The 21,537-nt window shown below is 57.5% G+C and overlaps 2 protein-coding genes across 2 annotated transcripts in view; both read left to right on the forward strand.

The window, feature by feature from the left end:
- LOC103306737 (zinc finger protein 345-like) overlaps positions 1–8,989 on the forward strand; it is a 15,939-nt gene extending 6,950 nt beyond the window's left edge. The window contains exons 2-4 of the mRNA XM_065594461.1: positions 786–937; positions 1,994–3,247; positions 8,110–8,989. Coding sequence (XP_065450533.1) covers positions 786–937; positions 1,994–3,247; positions 8,110–8,747 — 2,044 coding nt within the window. The 3' untranslated portion in view covers positions 8,748–8,989. The remainder of the gene's footprint in view (positions 1–785; positions 938–1,993; positions 3,248–8,109) is intronic.
- A 2,952-nt stretch (positions 8,990–11,941) lies between these two features.
- On the forward strand, positions 11,942–21,493 carry RUSF1 (RUS family member 1). Its single transcript, XM_005294206.5, has 15 exons — positions 11,942–12,085; positions 13,365–13,528; positions 13,946–14,023; positions 14,417–14,531; positions 16,712–16,757; positions 16,851–16,883; positions 17,460–17,565; positions 18,314–18,415; positions 18,590–18,660; positions 18,880–19,064; positions 19,312–19,369; positions 19,718–19,788; positions 19,990–20,148; positions 20,270–20,347; positions 21,202–21,493. Exons 2-15 carry the CDS (start codon positions 13,379–13,381, stop codon positions 21,294–21,296), a joined length of 1,347 nt encoding a protein of 448 aa, XP_005294263.2. The 5' UTR covers positions 11,942–12,085; positions 13,365–13,378; the 3' UTR covers positions 21,297–21,493.
- The last annotated feature ends 44 nt before the right edge of the window (positions 21,494–21,537 follow it).

Here is a 21,537-nt window from a genome sequence, read left to right on the forward strand (position 1 = left end):
TACACGTCATCATTAGGTTTCAGAGTCGATGCCCCCATTGAGAAGAGTGGAGGCAATTCATGCCTTTCAGGGCAAGTCTACGCTATGATATTAAGTCCATCTAAGTACAGCCATTGCAGAGATTGAATCGGTTTTACACGTCCACACTACGCTCCTTGTGTCGGTGGCACGCATCCTCACCAGGAGCTTATTAGCTACCAGTGGGGGGCATTGGGGGATGGTTTCTGACAGGCAGCAACAGTGGATGTAAGTAACGGAGATTTTACACGGACACCGTGTTGACCTAACTACATCGACTTAAGCGCTACGCCTTCGCGGAGGTGGAGTTATTAAGTCGGTGCAGTGGGCGAGTTACATCGGTGGGAGCTACGTTTTAGTGTAGACGCTTACAGAGCCAGGTCGATGTAAGCTGCCTTACATCAGCCTACCTGTGTCGTGTGGACCAGGCCTCAGAGTAATCAGTTCAGGCTCTCTGCAGACTCAGGCAGATGCTGGGTCATGTTCTCCATATTTTCTGTGCACCTATGACAGCTAGAAACATGTTTTTCCCTTGGTGAAAACTGAAGTTCTGCTACTAATGGTGCATTCTGGGCACTTAATACATGTAAGCATAGTCTTGTGATTGTAAATTGGCCCAATGCCAACTATTGGGCTGGAGGGTGTTGAGTGATGGTGCCATGATTAGTTAATTAAGCTCTTGGCTAAGGGGCCCTCTGGAAGTGGGGCGCTAACAGTGGATGGCACCAGAATGAGAAGGGGAAACCTAACAATGTGTTTGAATTCAGCAGCTCGCTCCACATGACTGGGATCATGCCTGGCCCTGCACCAGGGTTCCCCGACCCGGCCGGGATCTCCCGGCTGGAGCGAGGGGAAGAGCCCAGGGTCCCGGATCTCCAGGGCTCCGAGGAAAGGGAGATCCTGAGAGGTGTCCGCGCAGGTGAGGAATGAATGACACGGGCTTAGGGACTGGGAGTGAAGGGAAAAGCTGGTTTCCCACCAAAGCCATTGGGAGCCCTCCCGCCCCCCGTTCTGTTTTCCACTCCCCCCTTCCTGTTACTGTGTGACCCCATCCACAGCCATGAGGAACACGCCCAGCAATGGCGGGGAATTGGGCTCCAACTCCTGCACCCTGTGGGGCCAGATGCTCCCCCAGTGCTCAGCACTGCCTCTTTCTGCTCCCCCCATGACAGCTGGGGAACCCCAAGGGCCACTGCGGATCCTAAAATCTCCCCCGCAGCATCTTCCTGAGCAACACCCCCCCTCACCCAATTCTGTTTCCATAGAGATGGGATGGGGAGATGTGGAAGGGGCTAGACCCCCATCACTACGGATACAGGTGGGTAGGGACCTCTAGGCTCCACCTCTATAGTTATTGGGATGCGGGGGCAGGGTGATGTATGTTCTAGGCCGTGTCTCTGTGGTATGGGCGGGCCAGGGAAACTTGTGCTCTAAGCCCCGTCTCTGTGGTTATTGGGGGCGGGGGGGGGGGGGGAGGGCAGTGGTGACTCACATTCTATGCCCCTTCTTTATGGACACTAATGGTGCCTGGGAGCAGCGCCAGCTCCCCAGGCCAGTGCCTGCCCTGGCATCTCTCTGGGCACAGCTGCGATCTGCCCTGCCAGAGGGAGGGTCTCTTTGCTGCAGTTCAGCTGGGATCACTTCCCAGGACACAGGCCAGAGAGGAGAGACCCTGTGGGGTTGGGATCTCTGGGGGGTAGCATCACCTAGCTACTGGGCCGGGGGTGGGGGGGATGGGTCTCCCATCCGGCGGCCAAACAGACCAGACCCTGCTTAGGGGAGAGCAGAGCAGACCAGATCCCACGGTGAGTTGTCAGAACAGCAGTCGTGGGTCCCCTGCAGCAGCTGGGCCATTGGGGCAGACGTGGCCTCTCCTCTCCCTTGTGAAGGGTTGGGGGGTTCAGCTTCCTGCCCGTCAGGTTTTCTGTCTCCCTTGGCCAGGGAATGAGCCCTATCTGGATTCTCTGTCTCCTAGCATGTGCCAGGACGGAGGAGAATCTCCAGCGGGAAGGGCCTGCAGGAACGGAGTCTTACGGCAGCCCCAAGCAGGGGGAGGGCCGGCCCGACTGGGAGACAGTGTGCGAGAGCCCCCTGCAGGAGATCCTGGTGCACCAGCGAACCCACATGGGCGAGAAGCCCTACAAATGCCCCGAGTGCGGGAAGAGCTTCCACCAGAGCTCCCACCTCATCCGGCACCAGCGCATCCACACCGGGGAGCGCCCCTACAAATGCAGCGAGTGCGGCAAGGCCTTCAGCCAGAGCTCGCTGCTGACCCGCCACCAGCGCACCCACACCGGGGAGAGACCCTACAAATGCCCCGACTGCGGGAAGAGCTTCAGCCGCGGCTCCAACCTCAGCCAGCACCAGCGCATCCACACCGGGGAGCGCCCCTACAAATGCACCGAGTGCGGGAAGAGCTTCACGCTCAGCTCCCACCTGATCCGCCACCAGCGCACGCACACGGGCGAGCGGCCCTACAAATGCGCCGAGTGCGGCAAGGCCTTCGCCGAGAGCTCCCACCTGCGCCAGCACCGCCGCACCCACCGCTGCGAGCCGCCCTACAAGTGCCCTGATTGCGGGCGCGCCTTCGCCCTGAGCCTGGACTTCGTGCAGCACGTGCGGGAGCACACGGAGCGCCGCCCCTACCGCTGCGGGGCCTGCGGTCGCTGCTTCCCCCTCAGCTCGGCCCTCTCGCAGCACCGCAAGAGCCACCACCGCCCCCCGGCCGCCCCTAAGGCCCACCCGTGCGGGGTGTGCGGGAAGGTGTTCGGGAAGAGTTCGCACCTGGTGACCCACCGGCGGGTGCACACGGGCGAGAAGCCCTTCGCCTGTGCGGAGTGCGGGCGCGGCTTCAGTCAGAGCGCCGACCTGGCGAAGCACCGGCGCACCCACACCGGCGAGCGGCCCTACCGCTGCCCTGAGTGCGGCAAGAGCTTCAGCGTCTCCTCCACCCTGGTCAAGCACCAGCGCAGCCACAAGGGAGAGCGGCCCTACCCGTGCCCCGAGTGCGGCAAGCGCTTCAGCCAGAGCTCCAACCTCATGCAGCACCAGCGCAGCCACCGTGGGCACCGGCCCTACCACTGCACCGAGTGCGGCAAGGCCTTCGCCCAGAGCTCGGCCCTCCTGCAGCACCACCGCACGCACACCGGTGAGAAGCCCTTCACCTGCCTGCAGTGTGGCAAAGCCTTCAGCCTCAGCTCCAACCTGCGGCAGCACCGGCGCACGCACCGCGAAGACACCAGCCCTGCCTGGGGAACGGCTGGGGGAGCTGGCCCGCTCGGACACATCCAGAAATACCTCGGCTGACCAGGAAGGGACACGGGAACCCCGCGGGGGTGTCCCTGGGAGGGGAGGGGATTTAGAGCAGGGAGAGGGCTGAGAACCAGGACTCCTGGGTTCCCTGGGAGTAGAGTCTAGTGGTTAGAGCAGGGGGCTGGGAGTCAGGACACTTGGGTTCTTTCCCTAGCTCTGGAAGAGGAGTGGGGTCCAGGGGTGAGAGAGAGAGGGGCAGGGAGACAGGACTCCTGGGTTCTCATCCTGGCTCTGGGAGGAGACTGGGGTCTAGTGGTGAGAGCAAGGTGGGGGTTGCGAGACAGGACTCCTGGGTTCTATCCCTGACTCTGACACTTGCTTTTGTGCTCTTGGGTGAGTCTTTTCCCCTGTCTCTGCCTTAGTGCCTCATCTGGGAAAAGGGGACGGTGCTGCGTGCTGACCCGCCTTTGGGAAAGCGCTTTGGGATCTAGGGTGAAAAGTGTTGATATGGGAACTCAGCATGATACATAGGCTCATCCGAAGAGGATTGGAACGGAATGAGGGTGGGGACGGATGGGTTATTTAGAATTCGTGTGGAGGATGGGGGAGGAGGTTTGGGTCGGGGTGTGGACTCAGTGGAAGAAGAGGTTTTGGGGGAACGTTGGAGAAAGAAGGATCCGAGTTTCTCCCCGGTGCCCTGGGAATCCCATCCACGCTGGAGCTGGGGGCAAAGTGCCCCAGTTTGGGGGCCTCCCCTGCTCTCCCACCCCCCACTCCGCAGGGATCATTAACTCTTGCAGGCCCATCCTGTCCCCTAATGCCTGTGCCCATTCGGGGTGGTGGTGGGGGGACGACCATCCCTTCACCCTCCAGAATCTGGCTGCCTCTGGACCACACTCTCGGCTCCTTCCCCGTTTCACAGGGGGTTTGGGAGCTGGGGGCGTGTGAGACTGCTGGGTACCAGAGAGGCTGGACAAACGGACACACCCAGACAGGGGGCAGCTTGTCTCCTCTCCAGCGCCTGGCTCCTCTCTTTGCAGCGCATGGAGCTGCACATTCAGGAGCCCAGTGACACCTGGGGAACATCCCCTCCTGGCCTGGAGCAGCCAGAGAGCTTCCCAGAAGTCAGTCTGGCCCCAGCCCAAACTCTCTGTTCCCAACAGGTGCCTGGATCCTGCTCCCCTGCCTGATTTTGTGACCGATTTGAGTCTCTTGTTGTGTTAGCAAGTTGTACCTGTAGGAAATAAACTCCCTTCCCCTGTGATTTGCCTCCCCCCGTGTCTGTGCTGTGGACCCCGTCTTGGGGGACAGGACGTGTCGCCGTGCTGCCGGGGAAGCTCAGAAGCTGCTTGGGCTCCCGGATGGGCCAGGAGGCTCCCAGTTCTGTGGTGGGGTCTGGACTATACGGAGAGATACCTCTGCGAGATCTCCCAGACTGTAACCCCCCTCCAGGATTCTAAACCATAGAGACCCCTGGCAGCTCTACCAGAGTGTAACCCCACCAGGACTCCAAATCATAGAGCCCCTCGTGAATCCTCCCACCGTGTAATCCCTTCAGGGGGATTAGCAACCCTCAGCAGCCCTCCCAGACTCCTTTGGGATTCTAAACCATAGAGATGCTTGGAAGACGTCCCAGAGTGTAACCCCTGCAGGAGACCAAGTAATAGAGACTCCCCGAGAATGCTCCTAGATTGTAACACCCTCCAGGGCACTGTACTTTCTGGAGCAGTGTTTCTCAATGACCGGTCTGTGGCTCAGCACTGGTCCCTGAGATCTCCCTGACACAGTTTAGGAGGCAGCAAGCCGGTCCCTGGTATCAAAAAGCTTGAAAATACCTAGATCAGTGCAGGTGATAGCCCATTGGGAGCCCAAAGCAAGAATATTTTGGCTCCTCCAATACTAAAACAAGCAAATAGGGGTCCCCCTTGAGCTTCTTGGGGCCCTAAGCAATTGCTCAGTCTGCTTATGCCTAGAACCAGCTCTGCCCTAGATCATAATGCTCCCCAACCCATAACCATAGAGATATGGATAGTGACATGGCTAGATTGGTACTACATAGGTGGTCACTCTGGCCATATTCTGTGGCAAGGCTGGCAGAGAAAACTGTATCTCTATGGTTATTAGACTCCTGGACGGTGCCTGGAAGACTCACCATAGAGACCCTGCCCTAGAGTTTCTCTCAGCTGGCCTACAGCCCTGGACAATGCTAGTGCACTGGGTCACATAATGGATAGAGTGGTCCAGTGCAGGTAGCCACTCTTAGCTACATCTCTATGGCCTCAGGGTGGCTGTAGGGGATCAGTGCTCTATGGCACGGGTGGCCAACCTGTGGCTCCGAAGCGGTTCTTCAAACGTTAATATGCAGCTCCTTGTATAGGCACAACTCTGGGGCTGGAGCTACAGGCTCCAACTTTCCAAGGTGCTGGGGGGTGCTCACTGCTTAACCCCTGGCTCTGCCACAGGCCCTGCCCCCACTCCTCTGAGCTTGCCATGCTCTCGCTCCTCTCCCTCCCCCCCAGAGCCTCCTGCATGCCACAAAACAGCTGATCGGGAGGTGCAGGGAGAGAGTGGGAGGTGCTGATCGGTGGGCGGGAGATGCTGGGAGCGGGGGACGGAGAGCTGATGGGGGGGCTGCTGACGTATTACTGTGGCTCTTTGGCAATGTACATTGGTAAATTCTGACTCCTTTTCAGGCTCAGGTTGACCACCCCTGCTCTACGGTCAGGGAGCCCTTGGGGGGAGCAAAGGGGGGGAGTGGTTGGGCCGGGTGGGCAGAGCCAAACAGAAATGGTGGGGGGGAAGGAATCTATATTATGTAGATAAGTCAACGCATATTAATCCAACATGTCCCTGCTATTGCATACTTCTCATGAGATCCCTGGATCTCTGGTCCCACAGACAAGGGACTGGCCTGGGGATCTTGGTTTGCCTCCACAGTCTCCTGGGGAGAGACGGAAACACCAGACAGAGCAGGGCAGAATCCTCTCCCCCAGTGTTGTCAGCTCTCATGATTTTTCATGAGTCTCATGCTAATTATTTTTCCTTAAAGCCCCAGCTCCTGGAGTCAAGTGGAGATGTGATAATTCCGGCCTTCATTCTTAAAGAAAAAGTACGTTTCTAGCCCTCGTGGCTGTGGAGAAAGCTTCAAAATGTGACCCCCCATGCAGCCTAAAGGCTCACAAAGCAGAAGGCAAAGAAAAAGAACCTCAAATCTATTCTTTTTACCTAATCTCATGATTTTGGGTGAGCCTGACGCTCCTTGTCTGCCTCCCGCTGAAGTTTAGCAGGGGGCTTCCCCAGCCTGGTTATGCTTCAAACACCCCAAGGAAAGGTCCTCTGTTGCATTATGAGTGGGTGTAACAGATCCCAACCAGTAGGGGGCAGCACCCCCTAGAGGGGAAAGGCCCCATGTCCCTTTCCCCACCTCCCTGAGCCAGCCAGTCCCCTGCTCCTGGCTGGGGCTGGATCAGAGCTAGTGCCCCTGATATGTCCTTTGGACATTCACTTGGTTCTCAGTTCTGTCTCCTGGAGCTCCCTGTCCCTGCCAGGCTAACACGGGACAGTTACAGCTCCCCACCCCCATCATGAATATGCAAGAGGAGGTGGGCCAGAAATCTCCCAAGTGGCCAACCCTGCCCATGGTGCATTGCAAAGGGAAACTGCATTTCCCAGAGTCCCTTGCAAAGGGGACAGACCTAAGAGTGGGACAGGCTCCCATCCCCAGCCCGTTCCCACCCCCTTCGTTCCTGCCCAGAGCGGCAGGTGCTGAGCGTGGTCCCTGCCCCGGTGGGTCCAGGCGCCGGTGGGGTTCGAGGAGGTGGCCGTGTATTTCTCCCGGGAGGAGTGGGGGCTCCTGGACGAAGGGCAGAGGCAGCTCTACAGGGACGTCATGCAGGAGAATTACCAGACTCTGATCTCGCTGGGTGAGGCGCCGCTGCCCCTCGGGGATCAGGAGCTCGACGGGCTTTGATGGACCCGGGGCAGCTACGGCTCAGGGCTCTTCCCCGCTTAGATTTCTGGGGGATCAGCCCTGCTGCCCCCAGGCCCAGCAGCACAGGGACCGTCACCCCACAGGGCGGATCCCGTGTGCCCCCAGCAGAGAGTGGGGCCCGGGTTAAAGCCAGGGCGAGTTCTCCGTGCCAAGACCTCGGGGGGGGGGGGAATTTCACCAAGCTGGTCTCGCCTGTTTCCTTCCCTCCAGCAGAATTCCCTGTCCCCGACCCGACCGTGACTTCCCGTATGGAGCGAGGGGAAGAGCCGAGGGTCCCGGATCTCCAGGGCTCTGAGGAAAGGGAGTCCCCGAGAGGCACCCACACAGGTGAGGAATGAGCGACACCAGCTCGGAGACCGTCCAGGAGTGAAGGCAAAAGCTGGGATCCCAGCAAAGCTGCCGGGAGCCCCCCAGGTCTGTCTCCACTCGCTCAGTGTCATCCCCAGCAGGTGTCACTCCTGGATCCCACCCCTGGCAGGAACCCTCCCCTCCCCCAGCCTTTCTCTGAGGGCTCAGCTGGGCCCTTGGGGCAGCCCCAGCCCCTCCTCTCCCCTCAGGGAAGGGTTTGGGGGATTCGCTTCCTGCCCATCAGGTTTTCTGCTCAGCGATAAACCCCCCCTTTCTCCCCAGCGCCAGGAATGAGCCCCGGCTGGATTCTCTCTCTCTCCCAGCAGGTGCCGGGATGGAGAAGGAGAATCCTCAGCAGACAGGGCCTCTGGGAGCGGAGCTGCATGGGACCCCCGAGCAGGGGCAGAGTCAGGGCGGGACAGGCCGGCCCTATCAGTGCCCCGAGTGCGGGAAGAGTTTTGCCCGCAGCACCCTCCTGATCCGGCACCAGCGGATCCACACGGGCGAAAAGCCCTACAAGTGCGGGGAGTGCGGGAAGAGCTTCTACCAGAGCTCCAACCTGGCACAGCACTGGCGCACCCACACCGAGGAGAAACCCTACAGCTGCCCTGACTGCGGGCGCGGTTTCCGCCACAACGCCCACCTGGCGCAGCACCGGCGAACCCACACCGGCGAGCGCCCCTTCCCCTGCGCCCAGTGCGGCAAGGCCTTCAGCCAGCGCTCCAACCTGCTGCAGCACCGGCGCACCCACACCGGCGAGCGCCCCTTTGTCTGCACCCACTGTGGGAAGGGCTTCGGCGACAGCTCCAACCTGCTGCAGCACCTGCGCACCCACACGCCGGAGAGACCCTATCAGTGCCCCGAGTGCGGGCGCAGCTTCCGCCACGGCAAGCACCTGACCCAGCACCGCTCCCTGCACACGGGCCAGAAATCCCACTGCTGCCCGGACTGCGGGAAGGGCTTCAACTGGAGCTCCCACCTCGCCCAGCACCGGCGCATCCACACCGGGGAGCGGCCCTACCAGTGCCCCCAGTGCGGGAAGGCGTTCACCCAGAGATCCAACCTGCTGCAGCACCAGGCGCTCCATCGCCCTGCCCAGGACCTGGCTGAGCAGCTGCAGATGAGCCATGTGGCTTAGGGGGCTGGGGTCAGAGGTCATGCCAGAGAGGAGGGAGACCCGCCTCTCAGCATGGGATGCCTGGGATTAAAGGTCTGACAATGTCCGACACCCAGGACTCCCCCACAGCATGGACACGCCAACTAGACCCCACTCGGACGTGCTGCTAGGGAATGGGGGGTGAATTAAACAGGCTCCCAGAGGGGAGTTATTTGCTGGAGAGGAGAGCTGGGGATTTTATTAATAAAGGGTGTAAAGTAAGAGTGTGTGGGTGTGCAGCACTGCCCCCTGCTGGAGGGAATCGGTCGTGTGTGTGCAGCACTGCCCCCTGCTGGAGGGAATCAGTCTTGTGTGTGCAGCATTGCTCCTTGCTGGAAGGATGTGGGGCTGTGTGTATGTGTGCATGCATGTGCATAACACTGCCCCCTGCTGGAGGGATTCAGTCATGTGTGCACACGTGCACAGCACTGCCCCGTGCTGAAGGGATTTGGGGCTGTGTGTGTGTGTGTGTATTCCTGCTGCCCCCTAGTGGAGTAAATGAGCCCAGGTACCTGTGTGATTCTGTATCTAAGTGGGAATATAAGACACTTTCCCTGCTCACAAACCCTCTCCCGTCAACCCACGTGAAATCCAGATGGCAAGAAAAACAGCTTTTGTCCCAGAGGGAACACAAGCCTCAAGGCAGGACAAAATCCAGCTGTTGGCAAGGAAGAGAGCACTCTGCACTCCGCGGTACAGCCCTCCCAGAGCCAGGGCATCCGTCCCCTGCTCTAATCCACTAGACCCCAGTCCCCTCCCAGGGCCGGGGATTGAACCAGGGGTGCTGGGACAATTTGTGTAGTGTGGGGTGCTGAGAGCCAGTGAACCCTGTATAGAATGGAAACCACTTCAAGTCAGCCCACACGCCCCTAGTTCCAGCACCCATAGCTCGAACCCAGCTCTCGCAGCCCAGCTCTCCCCCAGGGTGCGACAGACAGGCATTCAGAGCAGCTGCATGGCTCTCCCAGAGCCACTGTGATTTCACACAGTGGAGGGCCCTGTTTGGGGGATCCCCCACGGGAGACATCTCACTCCGTTTGCAGGGCGGGCCAGAGAGATGCAAATCCCTCCTCTCCACCTGTTAAGCTCTGAGTCATTTCGGACTGGGTCTGTTGTTCAGCGTAATGTGGTTATGCCTGGGAATTGGCCCCTTGCCTGAAATCAGTCACCCTGAGCACTGGCTTTCCTCATTTGCTCCATGTGCAGCGCCTGGCACAACGGGCGCTCGATCTCAGTTGGGGTCTGTGCAGCGCCTGGCACAATCTTGGTCAGGGCCTGACTGAAGTGGGGGAAGAGGTGAGGGTTGGGACCCAGCTGGGGGGCTTGGAGCGGGAGGTGAGGGAGCCGGCAGGGTGTCCAGTGCAGGCTACGTAAGCAGCAAAGCACACGCCCCTCTAGCTGATAGTGATTGAAAAATCCTCTCTGCCCCGTGTCGGGGGCTGCCAGCTGTTCCCTGTGGGCTGGCACGTATTCTCTGATACGTGCTACACTCCCCTCCGGCGGTTGGCCTGTGTAATGGATAACAGCCCACTGCTGCTACCAGCAAAGGGGTGACTCCTTTCAGAGCTCAGGGCTGATGGGCATGGGCAGTAGTCAAGAGAGAATAACAACTTACTACTGCTGCTCGGCTCAAATAGGAGAGCCGGGTTGGGCTGTCCTCCCAAAGGCTTTGAATTCATTAGTGCTGGCGACTGCTGTACATGGAAGATAACAGTGTACTATGGCAGCCTGCAGGTGGCATTACTTTGCTCAAGTGGCAGCATGTTGTGATGTGGAAGGGTAGGCCCTGGGTTCAAATCCCGGTCAGGGCTGTTCTGCTGTGTGCTGCCAGCCCTTGTTGATGTTAGGGGGTGCTTGGCACTGCTTCAAATGGGGTGCTAGGCACCCCTGAATAGCAGCCACATTGACCTCAGGCTGTTGGGGCAGGTTTGTAGAGCTCTGAGCCTGGCCACCTGCACATTCTGGAGGCCCAGCATCCTAGCTGTCTGCTGGGGAGGGAGATAGCTCTCTCTCTCTGTCCCCGTACACCCCCTGTATCTCTCTCTCGCCACAGGCACTACCTCCGCTATCCTCATACCCCCAATCCATAAGAATGGCCGTACTGGGTCAGACCAAAGGTCCATCTAGCCCAGTATCCTGTCTTCCGACAGCGGCCAATGCCAGGTGCCCCAGAGGGAATGAACAGAACAGGGAATCATCAAGTGATCCATTCCCGGTTGCTCATTCCCAGCTTCTGGCAAATAGAGGCTAGGGACACCGTCCTGGCTAATAGCCATTGATGGACCTGTCATCCATGAATGTATCTAGTTCTTTTTTGAACCCTGTTATAGTCTTGGCCTCTGGCAAGAAATACTTCCTTTTGTTTGTTTTAAACCTGCTGCCTATTAATTTCATTTGGTGACCCCTAATTCTTGTGTTATGAGAGGTAGTAAACAACACTTCCTTATCTACTTTCTCTACACCGGTCATGATTTTATAGACCTCTATCATATCCCCACAGACTCCCCCAACCCTATACCCATCATATTTCTCTATCCCCATAGCCCCTCCCAGCCCCATACAACCCCCATCTCTCTATCCCCTTATACCCCCAACCCTATACCCCTCTGCATCTCTCTATCCCCATAGCCCCTCCCAGCCCCATACAACCCCCATCTCTCTATCCCCTTATACCCCCAACCCTATACCCCTCCGCATCTCTCTATCCCCATAGCCCCTCCCAGCCCCATACAACCCCCATCTCTCTATCCCCTTATACCCCCAACTCTATACCCCTCCATATCTCTCTATCCCCATAGCCCCTCCCAGCCCCATACAACCCCCATCTCTCTATCCCCTTATACCCCCAACCCTATACCCCTCCACATCTCTCTATCCCTATAGCCCCTCCCAGCCCCATACAACCCCCATCTCTCTATCCCCATATACCCCCATCCTCATACCCCCAACCCTATACCCCCCATATCTCTATCCTCATACCCCCCCATCTCGCTCTGTCCCCATACACGCCCTCCCCCCACCCTCCCCTGCTGGGTTTGTGGCCCGGCCCCACCAGAGACCCAGCAGGCAGATGAGCCAGTGCGAGAATTGGGCTCTGCAGCAACCCACCTAGCCCCACGGCTGGGGTGCTGCGACAGGGACTGCACCCCCCACAATGCCCTGCGTGGGGGAAACTACACCCCCCACAATGCCCTGCGCAGGGGAAACTACACCCCCCATAATGCCCCGGGCGGGGGTGGGGGCACGCGACAACCCCACTGCCTAGAGTCCCCCGCACCCTGCCAGCCTCGGTCCCCGCTGCTCCCGCGCCCCCTGCCCAGGTAAGTGCGGGCAGCCCGGCCCCGGGGGTGTGTCCCGGCCTGGGGGGCGGGGCGCTTCCCGGGCTCCTCCCCCCGCCAACGTGTCCCTCCGGCAGCGCCGGGCCGGCGGGGCGCATCGCTCCTGCCCTGCCCCGGGGTGCAGCCTGCGGGGGGGGGGGGGGGTCAGTGTAACTCACTAACTTCCCCCCCCCAACACCCACAGCGTATTTATAGCTCTGTGTGTGCAGGCAGCTACACTGCGTGTGTAATACCCACACGTGTGCACACCCACAACGTGTAACACACAGCGTGTAACACCCACACACTTGCACACCCACAATGTTAACACACAGAGTGTAACACCCACACACATGCACACACGCACAGCATGTAACACACGGAGTGTAATAACCACACGTGTGCACAGTGTAACCTACACACACAGCATGTAACACAGCATGTAATAACCATGCATGTGCACATAGAAAGCATTTATCACACAATGTAACACCCAAACCTGTGCATGCACACACAACATAACACATGGAGTGTAACACACACACACATGCACACACACAGCGAATGTAACACACAGAGTCTAACACCCACACATGTGCACAGAGCACGTAACAGACAGTAACACCCACATGCGTGCACACACACAACATATAATACACAGCATGTAACACAGTGTAACACCCACACATGCACACACACAGAGCATGTAACACAGTGTAGCACACATTGAGAGTGTGTAACAGGCACACACAGAGTGTAACACACATGCACACCACATGTAATGCACACACAGTGCAATGGACATGCACAGAGCATGTAATACACACTGCGCACACGTACAGAGCATAACATGCACACCCACCCACCCACATACACACAGTGTAACACGTATGCAGTGTAACATGAATGCACATGTGCAACATTTACCACACATGTACACAAAATGTGTAGCACACACACCATACTCTCACACACAGCGTAACACAGACTGCACACGTGCACTAATGCGCACACAGAGTGTAACACACTCACCACAGACAAAGGCTGCATTCAGATTGCGCGTGCCCACACCCGCTGTAACATGCCCACGGCGTGCAATGCACTGACTGTGCGCACACACCGAGTGTAACGCTGAGCATGTGCAGTCTCTGCATTACACTGGGTGTTTGTGTGCTGTGTGTACGTGTGACATTGTGTGTGTGTGTATGCAGTCAGTGTGTTGTGTTCTCTTCTTGTGCCATGGATGACTCCTTGCTCTGTCTAACGCCTCTCTCCCCCCCAGACCCGGCTCCGGCCATGCCCAGCCTGGGGGTCCAGCCGCTCTGCACGGAGCAGTACGGCTCCCGTGGTGCCCGTTGCTACCTGCCCTCACCCGACGGGCACCTAAGCTGTGTGGGGGATGAGCCGGGGCGTGTGGGATGGCGCTCACTAAAGGAGATCTTCATGGTGAGACGAGGGGTGGGGGGGTCAAAGGGCAAAGATGGGGAGTTGGGGGGAGCCAGGAGGGCTGACGGGTAATTCAGAGGTGGGCAGAGGAGGAGAGATTCAGAACTCAGAGGGGTAAATTGGGGGGCCCAAGGGATCAGGGTGGGGGGCACAGATTGGTTAGGGGGCTCAGCCAGGCTGCATCTGAGTGGGGAGGAGTTGGAGGTTATGAAGGCGAGCTGAGGGTGTAGAGGGAAGGAGGCAAGGGGAAGGGAGATTGGGGGCCTCGGAGGAGTTTACGGGGGGTTGGAGAATTTGTGGGGGGGCAGGGCTTGCTGTTGCCCAGGTGGAGATGTCAGGGAGGGAAGTGTGGTCTCTGATTCCCAGGGGAAGGTCCCTGTTCTGCTCACCCTTGGCCCCCACTTTTCTCCACTGCAGTCCGTGTTTCTGCCCCAGGGGTACCCTGAGAGTGTGAGCCAGGACTACCTGCCCTACCAGATATGGGACACCGTGCAGGTGAGGCAGTGAAGTGGGGGAGACTCACCCCAGCTCTGGGGGAGGAAGGGACTCAGCCCCCGACCTGGGGGATTGGGGGTGCACTGGGAGTCAAGCAGACCCAGTCCTGGGGGAGGGGGGCGCTGCGGGGGAAGGGGACCCAGCTCCAACCCTTGGAGGAGGGAGTACCCTGGGGGGGCAAGGGAACCTTAGCAGTGGGTTTTGGGGGGTCAGAGTGCAATGGGGTGTGGCCCAGTCCCCCTCTTTATAGTACTGGGGTGTGGGGGGGACTGGCTGAGGGCAGAAGGGTGTGATGGGGGTAATGGTGAGCACTGGGAAGCCAGGGGTGGGGAGAGGTTGGTCAGCGTACTTGCCCCTCCCCCAATAGTAACAGCCTCCCCTGTTCCCCCCCAGGCCTTTGCCAGCAGCATCACGGGGGCGCTGGCCACGCAGGCCGTGCTGAAGGGGGTGGGCGTGGGGGACCAGACCTCGACTGTTGCTGCAGCCACAGTCACCTGGATACTCAAAGGTGAGACACACACCCCTGAATCACCCTGGAGACACCCACTCCACAAATCCCTACCTCTGATCCCACCATCGAAGAAGGCCATATTGGTTAAAAAACTGGTGGGGAAGTGACAGCAGCTTCAAAAATATAAAAATAACATGTAATGACTAGAAGAAAGGGGAAACCTCATAGTAATGATTATAAATCAGAAGCTAGGAGTTGCAGAAAATTGATAAAGGAAGCAAAGAGACACAAGGAGAAATCTATGACCAGCAGAGTTAAGGACAGTAAGAAGGAGCTTTTTAAGTATATTAGGAACAAAAAGAATCCTGACAGCGGTATTGGTCCATGACTAGATGGAAATGGTCTAATTAATAATAATAATGCAGAAAAGGCAAGAGTGTTCAATGTTTTCGTTCTGCATTTAGGGCAAAAACAAATGATGTTGTCATATAACAGAATCACACTTTTTTCCATTCCACTAGTATCTCTAAAGGGATAGTAACTAAGTAACTACTTAAGTTGGACATTTTAAAATCAGCAGGTCCAGATAACTTGCATCCAAGAGTTTTAAAAGAGCTGGCCGAGGAGCTTCCTGGACTGTAAATGTTGATTTTCAATAAGTCTTGGAGCACTGGGGAAGTCCCAGAAGACTGGAAGACAGCTCATGTGACAACATTTAAAAAGGGGTAAACAGAATGACCTGAGTAATTATAGGCCCATCAGCCTGACATCGATCCCAGCCAAGAAAATGGATCAGCTGATACGGGACTTCATTAAGGAAGAATAAAGGAGGATAATATAATTAATGCCAGTTGATATGGATTTATAGGAAAATAGGGCCTGTCACACTCACTGATCACTTTGTTTTGGGTAAGATTACAAGTTTGATAAAGGTCACACTTGTAATAGACTTCTGTAAGGCTTTTCACTTGGTACCGCACTACATTTTGATTAAAAAAACTAGAACGATGTAAAATGAACGTGGCCCACATCAAATGGATTGAAAACTGGCTAACGGACAGGTATCAAAATGTGCCTGTGAATGGGGAATTCTCACCGAATGGGTGTGTTACCAGTGGGGTCCTGCAGAGATCGGTTTCTGGCCCTTTGCTGTTTAATATTCGCATTAATGACTCGCCAGAAAACATAAAATCATCGCTGATGACACAAAAAGTCTGGGGAGTGGGAAATAACAAAGAGGAGAGGTCACTGATACAGAGGGATCAGTTGAGCTGGGCTCAGGTGAACAATACACGTTTTGATACAGCTAAATATATAGGTATAGGAACAAAAGAGTGTGGGCCAGACTTACAGGATGGGGGGACTCTGTCCTGGGAAGCAGGGATGCTGAAAAAGATTTGGAAGTCCTGGTGGATAATCAGCTGAACGGGAACCCCCAGTGCGAAGCTGTGGCCAAAAGAAGTCATGCGATCCTGGGATGCATAAACGGGGATCTTGAGTAGGAGCAGAGAGGTTATTTTACCTCTGTATTTATCCCTGGTGCGTCTGCTGCTGTGTCCAGTGCTGGAACCCACAATTCCAGAAGGATGTTGATACATTGGAGAGGGGTCGGAGAAGAGACACGAGAATTATTAAAGGATTAGAAAACCTGCCTTATAGTGACAGACCCAAGGAGCTCAATCTCTTTAGCTGAACAAAGAGAAGGTTATGGGGTGACTCGATCACAGTCAGTAAGTACCTACATGGAGAACAAATATTTAATAGTGGGCTCTTCAGTCTAGCAGAGGGAGGTGTAACAGGATCTAGACAAGTTCAGACTGGAAATAAGGGTAAGTATTTCACAGTGGGAGGAATTAACCACTGGAACAATTTACCCAGGGTTGTGGTGGATTCTCCATCACTGACAATTTTAAAATCAAGTTTAGATGTTTTTCTAGAAGCTCCATTCTAGGAATTACCCTGGGGCAGGTCTCTGGCCTGTGTTATCCAGGAGGTCAGCTGAGATGATCGCAATGGTCCCTTCTGGCCTTGGAATCAATGAATATGTGAATCCATCCCGGCCTGGGACTGCCCCATACCTGAGTTCCCCTCCTTGATGTATGCCAGCCTGGGACATCGCTCCCTTCCTCCCACTAACCTCAACAGTATCCCCCAGACTCCCCTGAACCCCCCATTCACCCTGCGGGATCTGCCATTTCCTTCGCTGCCCCTGACAGCCCTCTCTGTCTCCCCTGCAGACGGGACGGGGATGCTTGGCCGGATCCTTTTTGCCTGGATGAAAGGGTGAGTGGCACACTCTATGGAGGGGGAGGTTTCTGGGTCACCAGTGCTGGTGAGGTTATCTCCCCTCGTGACCTCTTCTCTCCCTCCCCCCAGGAGCAAACTGGACTGTGACGCCAAGCAGTGGAGGTGAGTGAGGAAAGGACCTGGCCCCCTCCTTTCCCCAGGACATCCCTCCCACAACCCCTCATCCCCAGGGTGCCCTTCACCCCGACAGCCTGGGATGCCCCTCATCCTAATATCCCCATGGCAGATCCCCGCTTGCTGACCATTACATGATCTTTGACCTCTGAAACTTAAATGCATTGGTCTTGTCCTCTGCACGTGATTGGACAATCCTGATCTTCATCTTCTGACCGTCCATTGTGCAATACTTGCCTTGTGACTGCATGGTGTGACCTTTGCCCTCTGACCCCCATTGAGTGAACCTCGACTTTTGACATTTGTTGAGCGATACTTGACCTTTGACCTCAACCCCTTGGTGACCTTCACTCTTTGAACCTCGTGGTGCAATTCTCAACCTCATAGCCTGTTGAGTGCCCTCTGACCTCCCTCATGACCTCTAACCCTTCACCCCTGACCATCAGCAGGCAATCATGAACCTCTGACCCCTGTTTAGTGCCCAGTGTCCTCTGAACCCCATTGAGTGACACGTGAGCTCTAACCCTGCAATGCCCCACCACTCTTGCCCCTTGTGCCCTGTAGGCTCTTTGCAGATGGGCTCAATGACCTGGCCATCTTCATGGAGATCTTGGCCCCTGCCTTCCCAGCATGCTTCACTCTCATCGTCTGCACCAGCGGCTTCTTCAAGGTAGCAGGGAGTGGGTTGGCATGAGGGGGTTTGGCGTGTGGGGTGAGGGGATTGATGCAAGGGGTTGACTTTGGGAGTTGGTGGGGGGATTGGCCTGAGGGGAAGAGGGTTGGTTCAGGGGAGGGGGCTGGTGTGATGTGGGTGAAGGGTTGGCATTGGGGGATTGGGGCATTGGCACAGGGGGAGGGGTTGGCATGGGGTGATTGGTAGGGGGTTGGCGCTGGGGCAAAGGATTGGCAGAGGAGCAGGGGATGGCATCAGAGCCGCGTGGACGGCAGAAGTTCCATTTCACGAAGGAGTTTGTGCTTTTGAAATTTGGCTGCATTCTCCATCAGAGCAAAACCTGACCGTTTCGATATTCTCCACGACGGAAAATTCCAGAAAACCTTCATTGCAGCTCCTTGGAAACATTTTCCTTCATTGTCACCTCTTTGTACTATATAACACAGCATGAACCCCATAGTGGGGTCGATGCACTAGAGAATTCTATGGCCATCGATACCAAAACAAAATAAAAACAATCCAAACAAACAGTATTTTCTAAATCAAGAGTAGGGACATTGTCGGAACATTTTTGTCCCCGTTTTCTTTTTTTCCCCCCGATGAAATTCGTCTGGAGCCGCCCTGATTTCATGGGAACCTCATATTCCCATGGGATACGGCTCTGTCTTAAGTCTTTCCCACCGACTCTCGTTGGCATGAGTCCTGCACCCCACACCCGAACCCCTTTCCTCTCTCTCTGCCCCAGTGCATCGTGGGAGTAGCTGGAGGCGCCACCCGGGCAGCCCTCACCATGCACCAGGCCCGGCGGGACAACATGGCGGACGTTTCGGCCAAGGATGGGAGCCAGGTGGGATCCTGCTGGGGCCAATGTTAAGGGGCACTCCACAGTGCAGCGGGTGGGGGCGCTCCAGGGGGCAGAGGGGACAGACTCTCCCAGAATGCAGCAGGGCGGAAATGCCCGGGGCGGTGGGGGTTGTACCCCACCTCTGCAGATGCCCTCACTCACTCCTCTCCCCCCCAGGAGACCCTGGTGAATTTAGCCGGCCTGCTCGTTAGCCTCCTCCTCATCCCCCTCGTCACCGACAGGCTCCAGTGAGTGACCCCAAGGGCAGGGATAGCACAAGTGTTGGGGAGTGGGAGGGTCAGGGGATTGTGGGAGGCGGGGGGTGCAGGGGATTGTGGGAAGGATTGTGGGGGATTATGGGAGGTGGGAGGCAAAAGGAATTGTGGGCAGGGTTGTGGCAGGCAGAGGGGATTGTGGGGGATTGTGGGTCTGGCTGGGCCTGCCCCTGTCTCTGCCCTCCCCCACAGGCTCACCTACGCCCTCTATGGCCTGTTCACGGCTCTACACCTCTACGCCAACTACCGGGCCGTGCGCGCCGTCTGCATGGAGACGCTCAACCGGGCCCGGCTGCGCCTCGCCCTGCGCCACTTCCTGTGCCAGGGCTGTGTGCCCATGCCCACCCATGCCAACCCACGGGAACCCCTGCTGCCAGGTGACCACGGGGGAAAGAGGATACAGGGGGAGAGGGGAAGAGGAGAACCCCAGCATGGGCAGATGCAGAGAGACCAATTCTCCCGAGAGGGGAAAGGCCCCATGTCCCATTCCCTGCCCCCCTAAGCCAGCCAGTCCCCCCACCCTTGGGCGGGATTGGAGCCAGTGCCCCAGATAGGGGAAAGGCCCGTGTCCCATTTCCCCCCATACCCAACTGACTAGACTCTTTGCTCCTCACCTGTCCACAGAATTCCAGCAGCATCTCAGGATAACTCTAGGAGCCCCACTCCACCTGCTGGTCTCCAGGTGAGTAACAGATTTAACTTGTCCCTCATCCCTCCCCAGGGATTGGCCCCTCGGCCCAGCCAGCACAAGTCTCTAGGGAGACCTCTTGACACATTTATTCTAGTTGCGGTTCCTGCTCATAGAAACCTGTGTGTCTTTGGTGGATCTTCTCCCTGTAACATCTTGTGGCGGGGAGTTCCAGAGGCTAAACATGTCTGGTCCATTCATAGTGAGCATCTCCTTCTTTGCAAAAACAACAAGGAGCCCGGTGTCACCTTAAAGACTAACACATTTCTTTGGGCATAAGCTTTTGAGGGTAAAAAACCTCACTTCTTCTTTGCGTATTCTTTCCCTCTGTCTATCCCACAGCGTAGCTGAGTTCCAGCAGGCCTGTGAGGGCAACTTGAGGAACTATCTAATCGCTCTGAACCGAAAAGCTGGTGAGGAGGGACCGGGAGGAGGAATGAGACCCAGGTGTCTGGGATGGCAGCCATAGGGGGCAGAGACCAAGAAGGGAAATGGGACCCTGGTGCCTGGCACGGCAGCCGTAGGAGACTGGGGAGGGAAATGGGACACAAGCGTCTGGGATGGCGGTGTGGTGAGATGGTGCGGGACACCCTGCTGTGTCCTTCTCCCCACAGGCACCGTGGCTGTGGCCCTGCGCCATGGGGCGAGCAGTGTGGACACCATCCAGGCCTGTTCCCACGCCCTGCTGCTGGAGACCCTGCTGTGCCAGGCCCTGCCCCCAGGTGCCGTGGAGGAAGAGATGCTACAGAAGCTGCAAAGGCAGCTGTGTGGAGGTGAGGGGCGGGGTGACCAGACACCCCCTGTGCCTGATCCTGTGGGGGGAGGAGGGGGGCTCATCTAGGGGTTTCCCAGCACCTACCCTTCATCCACAGCCAGCTCTGTTGTGTCTTTCAGCCCCTGACGGAGAGGTCTGGGCTGTGCTGACGGAAACTCACCAGCTGCTGGACAGGCTGTTCCCACGGTTCCTAGCAGGTAACTGGGAGCACCCCTATTGCTCCTCTCTGGGGAGAGCGCCCCCTGCTGGGGAACATCCCCACCCCCTGCACTCAGCCCCGGCCCTTCCCTGTGTCCCCCTGCCTGGGGAGAGCGCCCCCTCCTGGGGAACATCCCCACCTCCTGCACTCAGCCCCGGCCCTTCCCTGTGTCCCCCTGCCTGTGGAGAGCGCCCCCTGCTGGGGAACATCCCCACCCCCTGCACTCAGCCCCGGCCCTTCCCTGTGTCCCCCTGCCTGGGGAGAGCGCCCCCTGCTGGGGAACATCCCCACCCCCTGCACTCAGCCCCGGCCCTTCCCTGTGTCCCCCTGCCTGGGGAGAGCGCCCCCTGCTGGGGAACATCCCCACCCCTTGCACTCCCAGTCCTGGTCCCACCCCTTGCAGGGCCCCGGGCCCTGGGAAGAGCACCCTGTGCTGTGGAGACCCCACCCCCCATGCTCTCGGCGCATGGGGCTTCCCCATTGGCCCCCGCCCTGGGGAGATTGGAGAGAGACCCCCACCCACTGCATTTCCAGCCCTGGGGTCAGGGACGGCTCCAGGGTTTTGGCCGCCCCAAGCAGCCACAAAAAAAAAAAAAGCCGCGATCGCGATCTGCGACGGCAATTCGGCGGAAGGTCCTTCACTCCCAGGCGGAGTGAGGGACCGTCCGCCAAATTGCTGCCGAATAGCTGGACCTGCCGCCCCTGTCCGGAGTGGCCGCCCCAAGCACCAGCTTGCCAAGCTGGTGCCTGGAGCCGGCCCTGCCTGGGGTGTCCCCTGTCCCATGGAGAGCGCCCCCTGCTGGGGAAACACACACACCATCTCCTGGCCCTGGGCTGGTCTGTCTCTTGCAGGGCTGGTCTCGGCAGGCTGGGTCACGGATCGGAACCTGCTTGGAGCAGAGGAATGGCGTCTGGATTGGACCCCAAAGGACAAGAAAGTCCTGTAGACCTGCCCCCCTCCCCAGCAACCCCAACGAGACCAAAACGTTCTGTGCCTTAGTGGGCTCACCCCAGTGAGTTGACTGGGACCAGTGGCTGAAGGATGCAGATTCGATCCAGCTCCATGTGGGACCAGTTACACACACTGTGAATCCAACGTGCTCTGCACCCCTGTACTGCTGGGAATAAAGATTTTATATATAGACATAGACATGGGGCTTTTCCCTGCTAGGGGGCACAGCTGAGATG

The sequence above is a fragment of the Chrysemys picta genome, chromosome 4, assembly GCF_011386835.1.
Source record: "Chrysemys picta bellii isolate R12L10 chromosome 4, ASM1138683v2, whole genome shotgun sequence".
Lineage (NCBI taxonomy): Eukaryota > Metazoa > Chordata > Testudines > Emydidae > Chrysemys > Chrysemys picta.

Excerpts from the sequence above, each read along its gene's own strand:
- RUSF1 (XM_005294206.5), top strand. The coding sequence starts at position 13,379 with ATGCCCAGCCTGGGGGTCCAGCCGCTCTGCACGGAGCAGTACGGCTCC. Across the intron at positions 19,065-19,311 it reads ACGGGAACCCCTGCTGCCAG|AATTCCAGCAGCATCTCAGG; the intron begins GTGACCACGGGG and ends ACCTGTCCACAG. Across the intron at positions 20,149-20,269 it reads GCAAAGGCAGCTGTGTGGAG|CCCCTGACGGAGAGGTCTGG; the intron begins GTGAGGGGCGGG and ends TGTGTCTTTCAG.